Below are 13,641 nucleotides of genomic sequence, written 5' to 3' on the forward strand. Positions count from 1 at the left end.
AAAATCATTTATCTGAGCAAAATGGCATGCAAAATATTGTAAATTTTTATTTCTAAGCTCCTTATAATCAAGATTAGAATTAAATATACCTAACTAAGGATAGGTATGTTCTTTGAAAAAATCAATATGTTTACTCTCAACAAGCCAGCTTAGCGATTCAGTTAAATCGACTCATATGGAGCGTCCCACCCAAGCTATAGGTTTTTTTTCCACATGGATATCCTGAATTTCGAAGTTCACCTGGTAAACCTGCTCTCCTAGAAATTTCGTAGGGGGGAAAGAGCGTTGTTAAAATTTATATCAATAGAGATGGATAATGACAAATCTTCAGAAAAGTAAGCTGCTAATCCTTGTCCAATCATATAATGCAGAAATAGATAATTTTCGGCTTGAAATTTTATTAGTTGATTGGGCGTAAATTGTGTGTATCCTCAAGAAAAGAATACAGCTAATTATCCTGATCAAGATTGGTGAAAAAAGATATAACTATTGTTTTATTTTTAACAAATTATTGAAACTTTAAAATTAATTTTATATGAATAATATATTTCATAGTTAATTAATCTATATTTATAGGATATTTTTAAACCTAATAATATTAAATATAAATTTAATCATTCTTAACTAAAAATTAATATATTTTTTTTATAAAACATAAATCCACTCAGCTATCTTTTAAATCTTATGTATATAATTTATTTATTTTTTCTATAAAAAAATTTCTTCTAATTTAAAGATGTATATTTGGTAGAGATCTGCAAAGCTAGAATCGATAGTGTTGCGACAACTCAACCGAGTCCTTTTAACTGAGACTCAAGTCGAGATTTTAGTCTATTAGTCGATTCATTTTTTACAACTATATGTCTGAATTTGAGTCTTGAATTCAAATCAGGGTTTCGAACCGTTAAGTATAGCGGTTCGGTTCGTTTCTATTTTTAGTTAAAAATTTTATAAATGTTTTGTTCCATTTCGCAAGGAAGGAAGGAAGGAAGTTTTTGGAAATATTCATATCAGTTCATTTCGGTTTATAATTTAAAACGGTTCTTTTCGGTTGGTTCCGGTTTTTATAAATTTGATTTTAAAAAAAAATTAATCATAAACCATACATATTAATCTTAGAGAAAAATCCTTTTAATTTATATTTTTATAATTTCTTATTTAATTTAACCATGATAATCGAATAGATATTTTTATTAAACTTAGTAAATATAAATTAGACAAATTACTTTTTTTTATTTCATAAATAAAATAAAAACAAACATACGCAAATACAACGAGGAATAAAATAACGCATAAATATAATGGAATTTACTATTTAAGTTTAAAAAGAGAATTAGAACGCACAACTAAAATTTTTTTCTAATATTTCACTATTTAATTTAGTTCTCTGCCAAGAGAGTATAAACAGGTTAGAAAATGCTCTTTCTACGGATACCTGTGTAGCTGGAACTCCTAGCGCAAATATAGCTAACAAAAAGTTCTGGCATACTAGACTTTACATTTTTACAATAATTTAAAAGATTACTATCTTTTTCTAATCTCTCTCTATATTATCGAATGACCGAATTATATATTCTATTTCTATACATTTATTATAATTTTCTCCCTGAGAATTATTCTTGTTAAGGCTTTCAAGCGACTTTAATAAATCTTCAAAATCATCATCTTAATTATCTTTCGAATGTGAACACGTCATCATAGTATCTAGAATTCAAATATTCTGATTATTTAAATTTTGTATCAAGTTCCAAGTTTTAAAAAGAAGTTTTTTGGCCATTGCTTTTTCTTCAAATGTTAAAAATCGGTACTTGATTTTTATTAGATGTTAGTTATTAATGGTAGAATTATATGATCTTCCCTAAACTATTAGCAAGTATTATTATAAAAGCTAATTAACAACTAATATATACATATAAGAATAAACTTGTTAATTTAGCCAAGAATAGTTTGTGTGGTTAAGATTATATTTTATCTAATTAACTGATAAATTGAGTATTTAAAGTAAAAAACAATAAACTTGGTATTGATTGATATGTAGATAATATAAAAAAAAAATTTAATTTAAAAAGAAATCATGAATTTAAAAATTTCCCCCAAGGATAATTAAAATTTCAGATTTAGGTTAACAATTTAAATTAATTATTTTCTAAAACCGTTTTGAATCGGTTTAAACCAAGGGTTCGGTTTGCTTTTTTTATATTTTCTTTATAACGGTTCGGTTCGGTTTGAAACCCTTAGCCAAATCATTGTTTTGGTGGCTAAGATAAATAATTAATTGTAAAATATTTAATTAAAATTATTTAACCAATATCATATAGAAAAAAAACTATAAGTTTTACATTTAAAATCTTTTTTATATTTATAAACAGAGTTTTTATTTACCTAACAAATAAGTATATGGCGGCGAATATTTTTCGGCTCCCTCTTGCTATACATCTCCATCTTCTGATTATTAAAAACTGTTTTTGTCTAATTAATTTTTTTTAATCCTGATATTCAATTAGCGAGAATGAAAAATATAAAAAAATATCTTTTGGGCTTCAGTCCGGGGTGCTTGTTTTATTTTATTTTGTAAATTGTAATTTGATATTGCTGCAGGAAAAAAATATTCGGATGATTCTAGGCTGAAATAAAAATAAATTGGGCATAAAAAACTGGTTTGATGATAGGATTATAAGTAAAAAGAAATTATTTTAAGCTTCGGCAAATGTTTGGTTTCCCTATTTGCGACACCCTTTGGTACCAGAACTTCTCTTGACCCAGGTTTTTAACTTGTTCATATTTTAAAGATATTTTCGAGAAGAGACAGTGGCGTAGGCATGGGGGGGGGGGTTGTGAAAAATGGAAAAAAAAAATTTTTTTTTAATTTTAATTTAATAAATTCTTAATAAACGCTTGATTTTTATGTTTTAAATTTATTATAAATAATAATAGATATACACATTTGATTATTTTTATATTTATTAAATAAATTTTATATTATTTTGCATTTCATAAAAGTTGTCTAGTTTATCATATTCCATTTTATAAAAATATATATTTCTCATTTTCAATATGAATTTCACACCACCCAAAAAAAGGGAGTTATTTATTCAAACGTATCATGATATTGACTCAAAAAATCAAAAAAAAAAAACTAAAAAGATTTTTTCCGACCAGATTCATCGAAAGACAAGAGTCGGTGAAACTCTTTATTGAACTATATGATGTTGTCTTTGCAGCACTAGTTTTATATATCAAGAAAAAGATTCAGCAGATGCCGAAAATCTTTTGCAGGCTATTATTAAGCCACAGTTTTTTATTTCGATTCAATGTGTTTATTTTTTATTTAATTATACATAAGATTTTAGCAAAATGCTACAAAAAATTGATTTGGATTTAAGGGAGATTATGAATAGAGCAAAGGATATTGTTGAAATATTAACAAATATCAGAGAGAATGTGGATGAAAAATTTCATGAAATATATGAAAAAGAATAGAGCAAAGGATATTGTTGAAATATTAACAAATATCAGAGAGAATGAGGATGAAAAATTTCATGAAATATATGGAAAAGTAAAGGAGATTGCTAATATGTTTGGAATTGAAATTTTTAAACCTAGAGTAATCTCTAGACAATCCAATCGATCAAATATTGATGCATCTACGATTGAGGATTTTTATAAAATAAACATTTTTATTCCCCTTCATAATTATATTTTAAAAAGCTTTTATTTTCTTTTGCCGGTTGAGTCTAAACTGTTGATTACACTTGAAACACGAGAGGATATTAAAAAAATCTCGGATTTTATGCTGATGATTTAGTAGGTTCATATGATAAGTTACTTTGTGATGTCGAATTTTGGTATAAAAATCTTGACAGAATAGGGTATTCTTTGAGACCAAAAAATGCTCTGCAGACCCTTTCCATGTGTAATCGCATTTTAGATTCCCTGCCTAATATCAAAACATTATTAATTATTTTAGCTACCTTGCCAATTAGTACCTGCACTAATGAAAGGTCTTTTTCAACTTTAAAAAGGTTAAAAACCTATTTAAGAAACACAACCGGTGAAAAACGTTTAAATGGATTAGCCCTATTGAATATTTATAAGGAGATTATTTTTGATAAAAATTTGATTCTAGATGAATTAGCAAAATCTCAGAGAAAAGTAGATCTCTCTTTTTAAATTCAAATCAAAAAATAGCAATAAAATTTTATTAGTTTTAATATATAAACAATTTTTTTTTGTAAAAAAAGTATTATTTATAAGATAATATCATCATATTTTTTAAAATACCATTATTGCATAAGAATTACACATATTTTATATAATTGTAAAAAATTACTTTTTTTTAAATAGAGTCTTTATACATTATAATTTTTAATATTAAAATCTGTATTATATAAAATATCAACATTTTGCAAATATTTTAATTAATAAAAATCAGAGACCTGCAGAGGTACCATTTGCACGGCCCGGCCCGGTTTTAAATTTTTTAGGCCCGGCCCGGATATTTTTTAAAAAAAAAATTCAGGCCCGGCTCGGAATTTTTTAAAATTATATTCAACCTGGTATATACAAAAATTCACCTATGAGGTATTTTACCATATTTTTCAGCGAGTATTATCGCTTATTATTTAAAAAATACATGTAAAAAGCTAATATTTTGAGAATATTATATTGAATTTATAAAAATTATAAAACTGTTATTTATAAAAATGGATATTTTGAGCATATACTATATTTTATATTGCATTTAAAAATAATAAAACTAATATTTAACTTATAAAAATGGAAAATATTTTGAGAATATAATATATTGTATTTAATTTACTATTTAATTTATAAAATAAAAATAAATCGCTATTTAAAAAAATGCATGTATAATAAATAGTATTTTGAAAATATAATCTAATTGCACAATATTAATATAATTTATTTTATAATATAAATTTTTAACAAAAGAAGATAATTGTATTATATAATATTGTAAAAAAAAATAATGAAAAATGTTGGATTAAAAACTTTCGTGACTCAAGGTAAATATAATAAATGCAATAAATATTTGACAGTTTGCAAAGTAAAAAACCAGCATGATTGACGAAACCCTATACTCAAGAAAGATATTAAAAATTCACAAATTATCATGAAGAAAGAGAAGCATATCTACCTTTTCAGGTTGAAGATTACTTCTTCTTTCTTCAAGAATTCTCCCAGTAGTGGAAAAATTCCGCTCACAGCTTGCACTTAAAGCAGGAATTGCCAATTTTGCTAAAATTGGAAATTCGCTTTGATGAGCCGCCCACAACTCTAACAAATTATCCACCTTAAATGTTTTATCTATTATTTATGTAATTATAATATTAATCATCGGGTATTGACATATTACCAGAATTACCATCACCCCATTTGTCATAAAACGATTCAGTTTGTTTAACAACAGTCGTAATTTGACTGGTCGATGGTATTTCATTTACTTCCTGAGCCTCTTGTAATTTAATATAATCTTTTATATAGTTTTCCGTCATTTTGCGATCTGTCCCTGACTACATACGTAATTGCTTGAATTTGGGACAGAGAAAAAGAGATATAAAATGATACTTGTGTAAAACAAATTTTTCAATTAAAAAATGCTTTATATTAAGTAAAATCAATTTTATTTCTCCTTTTTCGCTTTGAAAGGTATTACAAACTTCAAGAAGTGATATTCCTTTATTTGATTGTTTTGGTAAAATATATTCTAAAAATTTAGATATGATTTATAAAAAAATATATTAATACTTTGAATACATTTGCAGGAAATTAATAATTAGATCGATCTGTAGGTGTTAGATAGTGTTAACCATCACCCAATATTATATTAATCATAACTATAATATAATATAATCTTATAACCATTAACTCATAATGTAAAAATTTTTATAAAAAATATTAAGGCCCGGCCCGGGTTTAACAATCTTAGGCCCGGCCCGGCCCGACCCGGATATATTTTAAAAAAATTTTTTTAGGCCCGGCCCGGGTATATTTAAAAAATTTAAAATACGGCCGGGTTTAGGGCCGGGTCTGCAGGTCTCTGATAAAAATATATACATGATTAAATAAAGGAATGTAAAATATATAATAAAATACCCTTTCTGTTATATGAAAATATAAAACAATTTTAACAAATCCAAAAATATAAGCAATTAAGTGTTCAAAAAAAATGAGAGGTTTGGGGGGCGTGTTCAAAAAATAAGAGGTTTGGGAGGCGAAGCCCCCCCCCCCCAAAAAAAAATTTAACCCCCCCCCCCTCCCATGATAAAATCCTGGCTACGCTACTGAGAAGAGAGAGATATTGTAGAATTAGAAAATGAACATAAAAAGGCAGATAGAAAAACTAGAAGAAAATAATAAATTCGATTTTAAATATGTTATAAAAAAAGACATATCAACCACACGCAAGTGTAGGCTTAAACTTCCAAAAAAAAATTCATCTATTAAGTAGCAAATATTTAAATCAACCATACGCCAAATTGAAGGCTTAAATTTCCAAAAAAAACTTCATCTATTAAGTAGCAAATATTTTTTAAATATATAATTTTTTAATTTTATATATAGTCACAGTCAAACAAAAGAATAACTTTTTAATTTAAGGTCAAAAGCTAAGTTCTTTCCAGTATATGGCTTAAATTTGCTGATAGATCACAATTGATTGAATCAAAGATTTATTTTTATTTTTTATAATATATATAATAACATATTTCATTTTTTTTATATCGTACATTTTTATTTGTTTGTGTTTATATCGTACATTTTTATTTGTTTGTGTTTATATTACATTTAAATAATATTTGTTATTTTTCCTATCATTTATTATTTAAAATGTGTTTTAGCACTCGTCCTTCTTTGGAATGAAGTCCGATACGTTTCATCCGTCCTATAAAATAATCCTAATAACGGTCCGCCTTCGCTGCATGTCTTATGAATGTGCCCATCTAAAAAATAAAAAGATAGGATTTGGATATTCAACAAGGCTATAATAAATACATTACAAAATGTTTATTAAAAATATTTCGTCATATTTTTGTTACCAGCTACGAACTCTATCCATAGCTGATTGATAAATAGTTAGTAATCGCATTAGTAGCATTTTTTTAAGATTAAGGGAATTTTATTCGGCGTAAATTTTCGAAACACTAAGTAGGTTACCCCCCACCCCCATATATTTTTAATACAGAGTTCCTATTTTAATCTTTTCGACTGGAGGCAAGGTAAAAGATTAAGATATGTTATTTGTATTTTCCTGGAAATTTTTAATGATTGATAAAATAATTATTGGTTTTTTGAGACGAGAAATGATTATCGATTTTTTTGACTTTAAGTTAATATTTATTACAAATAAAAAAAATAAATAAATATCACTTATAGAATATATTATAAATGATTACCATTTATGGATATATATTTTTTGCTATACCTGACATTCAACGAAATTTTTTTATAAAAATTTATTGCCTAATTTCACAAAATTGCTAGTTTGGATTTTAAAAAATTAAATATTATATAAAACGATTAATAAATTTTATAAACTTACTTTCTCATGATATTCTATAAAATATTAATTATTACCACAAATTAAAATAATTGTTGAGTCGTCTATTTGCTAAAATTCAAATATTTATTTCTTTAGAAGGAGTCATAAATACAGTGAAAGTATCAATTCTTAAATGGAATTATCCACGAACTTAAAAAAAATATAAAATAAAATAATATTTAAAAAATAAACATGGTTGCTTGATCAGCGGAGGAAGAGGTTTAAGATTAATCAAACTGACGAAATCTCGTAAAAAATCCCGTTCATTGATCTATTATGAGAATAAAAACACTCCGCCTAAGCATACGCGGTTTTTGCAAAGTCTAATCTATAAAATAGCCTATAATCCATTTAGGAAATATTCATTTCTCAAATTCACCTTCTTCATACTTCTTGTGTCATGCATCGAGGTATGCGTCATTGTTTACTCCATAAAGGGGCACCGATGGTTCAAGTCCTCGATATTTTCAACCCTTGATTTTCGGAATCATGGCTATAATAGAAACCGTTGTGAATATCATGAGAATCTATACTATAATGTTAACCAAAGGGGAAAAATATTTGGCGAATCCAATAAGGCAGCAACCAAGAAATATACCTTGATAGATATAAAAGATTTTAAATTTATAACCTTGCCCATCCCTTGCGCATACAGGGCAACTAACCAAAAAATTCCCTGGGATTCTGATCCCTTATTTTTACAAGAAGAGGTGTACATTCTCATATTAATTGCATCCGATCCCAACAATTTAGCGTGGCGAGAAGCTATAAGGCAAACATGGGGTAAATTCGATTCAAATCATTCGTGGGCTAAAGTAAAACTTCTATTTCTGTTGGGTACGCGACCAGAAATTCAGCTCTTTAATGAACGTAGAGCCAATCAAAATAGCAGTATATTTGATTTCCAATATATTTTTAATCATTGGAAGACATCGGATGAGACCCGTTTGAAGATGAAGGAAAGATCAAAATTTAATCAAGAAATATGCCACGAAAGCAATAAATACGGAGATTTGTTGATAGGTAATTTTTTTGATTCATATCGTAATTTGACCTACAAGCACGTTATGGGCTTATTGTGGGTTACTGAGTATTGTAGGGAAGTTGATTTCATTATCAAAACTGATGATGATATATATGTGAACACTGGAGACTTGATAAATCTTTTATACCTACTCCTGAATTCTCCAAAATTTGCTTACCCCTTTCCTCAGAACTATTTAAACAACTTAAAAAACGTAACAAATTACCCGCAAGCGTTGTCCTTATTCAATGATAAAGCCCAGCTACCATCCATGTTAATATGCCACAAATATCCAGCTTCATTAGTCATGAGAGATGTGAGAAGTAAGTGGTTCGTAAATTCACGTGAATACAATGACACTTATTATCCGCCTTACTGTTTAGGAACATTCATCATATATACTTTACCGTTGGCTGAAAAACTATTGAATATATCAAGAAATTTTTCTTACTTTTGGATAGACGACGTTCATATCACAGGTACCTTAGTAAGGAAATTGAACCCGTCCATTATAGATTGGAGCGCATTTATATGGAAACAGTTTACTGAAGGTAATTGGAAGTTAAAATCGTCCACATTCAATAGTTTTAACAATGTAATAAATGGCTTGCTCAAAAATACATCGTCAAAAAACCTTAAGATAAACTCTTCGACCCATTTTACAAATAGGGTGATATTCAAAGAAATTCCAACATTCATTGCTTTCCTGCTGCCACGTCAGGAGCCCAATATGTTATTTAGATTTCACGAAATATTTGCTGGAAATGACGATAAAGAATGGAAAATTGTGATAAGCTAATATTTCACTTTAACATATGTCATATTTATTGTAATATTTGCATTCATTCATGTTTGATTGATCCAAATTGTTGATTTTAGTAGCCATGTTTTCTTAAATTTATTTTGAAGAATTCTAAAATATATTTTACACCATAATTATGAAATTGTTTAGGTCATGTTATAATATATAAACCAATAGCATAGCTAAGCCTTTAATCGGAGGAAGAGGGGGGGGGGGTTATTTTTTTTAAAAAAAAATAAAAATTCTAGAAGGATTTATCAGTTACCGGAACTTCTCCCCAGGCTCACACCACTAAGACTTATATTTTGCATATTGTTTAGCCTTTCACGGATGGATGAGTCATATCGAACCAAACCTCGGGTAGGTTGGACTTGAGCAGACATTCTCTTGTCGTTGAACCCTAATTTTATCCTTTTAATTCAGGTCGGGACCTTAATAAAATTTTAAATTTGAATGTTTTTATAAATATTTTTTTAAGAATTTCATTTTCGTTCAGCACTTATAATTTTTCTGCTTTCGTTTACATTATTTATTTTAATAGTCTATAATCGGATTTTATTGGAGACAAAAAAATCTTAATTTTTTTATTGGGGATAGATGTGAAAAAAATATGTCCGATAGCAGGGCTGATATAATATATGTCGTATGGAATTATTGGGGATTCAGAATCTTTCAATTTTAAATCATTTACTGAAGGAAATTTTTAAATTTTAAACATTTGATTCAACCGTAAATGTTTCTAGCACGTATAGGGTCCAACACTCTGAATTTCAGACAATTTTACCGTTAACTCTTGAACACGCTAAATTTATAAAAATATCTCCGAATTTATTTTATTACAAAAACAAACCTAGCAAATTTTATTTTACACAATGGATGGCAGTGGTAAATTCTATCCTATAATTTATTTTATTTATATAAATTTAAAATATATTTCATAATTTTTAAATCAATATTTCTGGACAATCTCTGAAAAGAAATCAAAATTTAATATTAGATTTTTGGGGCACCCCTTAGATGAAATAAATATTAATGTTTTGAAACTACAAATTTTGGTTAATTTTTTAAAAATGAGTGTTGGAATTTTAATATATTAAATGATTACACCAGTATAAAGTTGTTATCCATTAAATATAACAACCACTCTGCCATCATGTACCACTATAAAGAGTTAAGTATGATCTAATAATGTTTAATGATAAAAATTTGAGAATATTTTATTAATAAAATCTAACAATTGTTTATAATCATTTAATTATAAATTTTGTTTAATAATTATTAAAATATAAGAATCATTATTTTAATTGCATATATATGGATGTGATATCAGCTTAATAAATTTTTTAGCTTACTCCAAAATTTGAGTCTTAACAATAGAATCATAAATTATGTAATATGATGTACATCTTACATAAGTATAATAAAAACTGCATGAGTTTTTAGACGATTATGAATCCATTTTTAGACCATCCATTTGAAAAGCATCTTTTAATAACTATTGAAAAATACACTGAATTTAATGGCAAAAATTCACATGTACTCTACATATATGCTGGAATATTTCTGGCCAAATCAGACTTTCCAAATTTAAAATTGCTCTCAATAAATGATATAAAGTTGAGATTCGAAATCCACATCGATTTCATATCCCAATACGACATATATAAAAAATTTTAATTTGAATAAAACAAAAATTTAAATCCTTAGCATATGGCCGATATTTTTGTCTTTTTTCAGTAACCTCATATTGTATCCCAAACTAATTTAAAAAATAAACAGTTCGATTTAAAAATATGCCTTGATAACTTCGAGACTATGTGAATAATTATTTTTATTTAATGATAAATTTATAGTGCACATTAACACATGAATTATTACCGCAAAAAGCAGCATATCTGATTAATTATACTGATGCGATGAGTAACCAACCCATAGTAAAATTAAGCAAAATAATAATTTATTAGAGCCAATCTAATTTAATATCAAATATAAACTAACCGATTAGACCAGGCCTTAGCATGTATTTAATTTTGATAAAATTAAAAAGAAAAAAAGAATGATTCCTTTTTTTTGAAATATTATTCAAACTAGAGATTTGCAAAGTTAGGCCAGGCCCCCCGTACCCGGCCCGGCCAGAATGGGCTTAATTCTATTTAAAATAATTAAGTCCGGGCCGGGCCTAATATTTTTTAAGAAAATTCGGGCCGGGTGGGGCAGGACCTTGGAATTTTTTCTAAATATATCTAAATTTCTCAATTTTATATTAAATTTTTTATGTAAAATAAAAATATGATTTTATTTATTAAAACTAAACGACATATAACATATGTCTTTTATTTTGGGTAATTATAAAAATTAATTTCTATATTTAAATAAATTCGGGCCGGGCCGGTAAATTTTTTTAAAAAAAAATATCTGGTGAGCCACTTTGGAATGTGTAAAATTTTTAAATTGCTTATATCTCAAAAACTATTTTTGCCATCTTTACCTTAATATTTTTATGTAGAATAACATGAATATGTGCCGGTGAATAATAAATATGTTATATTAACTTTATTAAATAAAAATATATTTTATTAACTCTTTTCTTTTTCTTTTCTAAAGGTATATATACATTTTCTAAAATATAAATTAGAATATAAAACGAAATACAAAAAAGTAAAATAATATATAAAAAAGTAAGGTTACGCCGTTTATAAAATAAAATTAGATTATAACAAATAACAAAAAATTAGATTATAAAAATATATAATAAGATTAAGAAATTAGAATAACGCAACATTCTCCCTCTTCTGATAATTTCATCAGAGAAGACACAGAGAGTTTGTTGTCCAAGTGGTTAACCATTTTGGTAATCAAGTTGTATCATAAATCATCATAACGTTGGCTTGTCCCAATCGTTGGTTTGATCAATTCGATTTTGCACGTTGGTTTGTTTAATCACAAGCTTGATATCCATATCGTAAATTGTCTCCATTAATCATAGCTTGTTTGATAGTACTCAATTGTTAATTATCATTTTTCCGAAATTGTTATTATCATAAATAAGTTGCGAATAAGAAATAATAGTTCATCATAAGAATAAATGAAGAATGATAAATCAATAAGATTGTTATATTTTTAGCGTTTTAATTTTTTGCGTTTTAATGTAAGCGTTTTAATATTTAATTTAGTTTATGCAATTAAACATTTATTTTATATTTTAAGTTACATAGTCTTTTAAATAAGCAGGTTTTTTTTTTATTCGCACAGGTCTAGAGATAGGTGTTATATCGTTATTATCAGTAATTTTTATATTTTTATCCATACTTCCCTCCTTAAAAGAATCCTTAGAGTCATAGTTAATAATTGTGTTAAAACAGTTTCTAATTCTTATTTGATCTAAATGTCTCCTCAAAATACCTTTCTCAGTCTTAATTTGGAACATCATATCACTTTCTTTATGTGTGATAATACCTTTGCACCATTTATCATCCCCTTGTATTTTATACCAAACAAAATCTCCTACATAAAAAGTTCTATTTCGTGGTAAAGTAACGTTTATTTTATTCTCCTTCTCCTCCATCGGTTTTAATAAGTCCCATTTAATTCTAATATCTCGATTAAACATTCTCTGTGATGGTGTAACTCCTGTAGTATCATTACGCGTATTTCTATAATTAAGTAAAAATTTGCTAAGTGCGATATCTGGGTCTATTTTAATATTCCTTTTCATATGTGTTTTGAACGTTCTAACCATGCGTTCAACCTGGCCATTGGATTGCTGGTGATAAGCAGATGTAAGCACATGTTTAATACCAAAATTGTTGCAAAATTTTTCAAAATCGTTACTCGTAAAGTTAGTGCCGTTATCAGTAACTATAGTTTCAGGTATTCCGTATAGCGAAATAGTTTTAAAGATTTCTTTTAAAGTAACATCAGTCGTAATATTTTTAACAGGAATAATAATTGGAAATTTGCTGTAGGCATCGACTATTATCAACCAATTTTTTGTAAAAAAACGGACCCGCATAATCTATATGTATCCTTTCAAACGGTTTGGTTGCCGAAACCCATGGTTTTTGTATCTTTATAGGATTATCGTGATATATATTACAATCGTCACAACTTTTCACTTCCATAATGATATCATTATTTATACCAGGCCACCACATGTAATCTTTGGCTAAGGATTTGATTTTTCCTGCTTCCAAGTGACCTTCATGTAATGACTGTAGTATAGTTTTTCTCATATTAGACGGAATTATGATTTTATTG

At 27.0% G+C, this 13,641-nt stretch overlaps 1 protein-coding gene across 1 annotated transcript; it reads left to right on the forward strand.

Moving 5' to 3' along the window:
• Positions 1 to 213: 213 nt before the first annotated feature.
• LOC135924583 (uncharacterized) lies at positions 214 to 9,460 on the forward strand. Its single transcript, XM_065459660.1, has 3 exons — positions 214 to 243; positions 3,734 to 3,804; positions 7,737 to 9,460. The coding sequence occupies exons 1-3, from the start codon at positions 214 to 216 to the stop codon at positions 9,379 to 9,381; spliced, it is 1,746 nt and encodes a 581-aa protein (XP_065315732.1). The 3' UTR covers positions 9,382 to 9,460.
• The last annotated feature ends 4,181 nt before the right edge of the window (positions 9,461 to 13,641 follow it).

Source organism: Gordionus sp. m RMFG-2023, chromosome 1 (assembly GCF_954871325.1).
Source record: "Gordionus sp. m RMFG-2023 chromosome 1, tfGorSpeb1-WG-v2, whole genome shotgun sequence".
Lineage (NCBI taxonomy): Eukaryota > Metazoa > Nematomorpha > Gordioida > Chordodea > Parachordodidae > Gordionus > Gordionus sp. m RMFG-2023.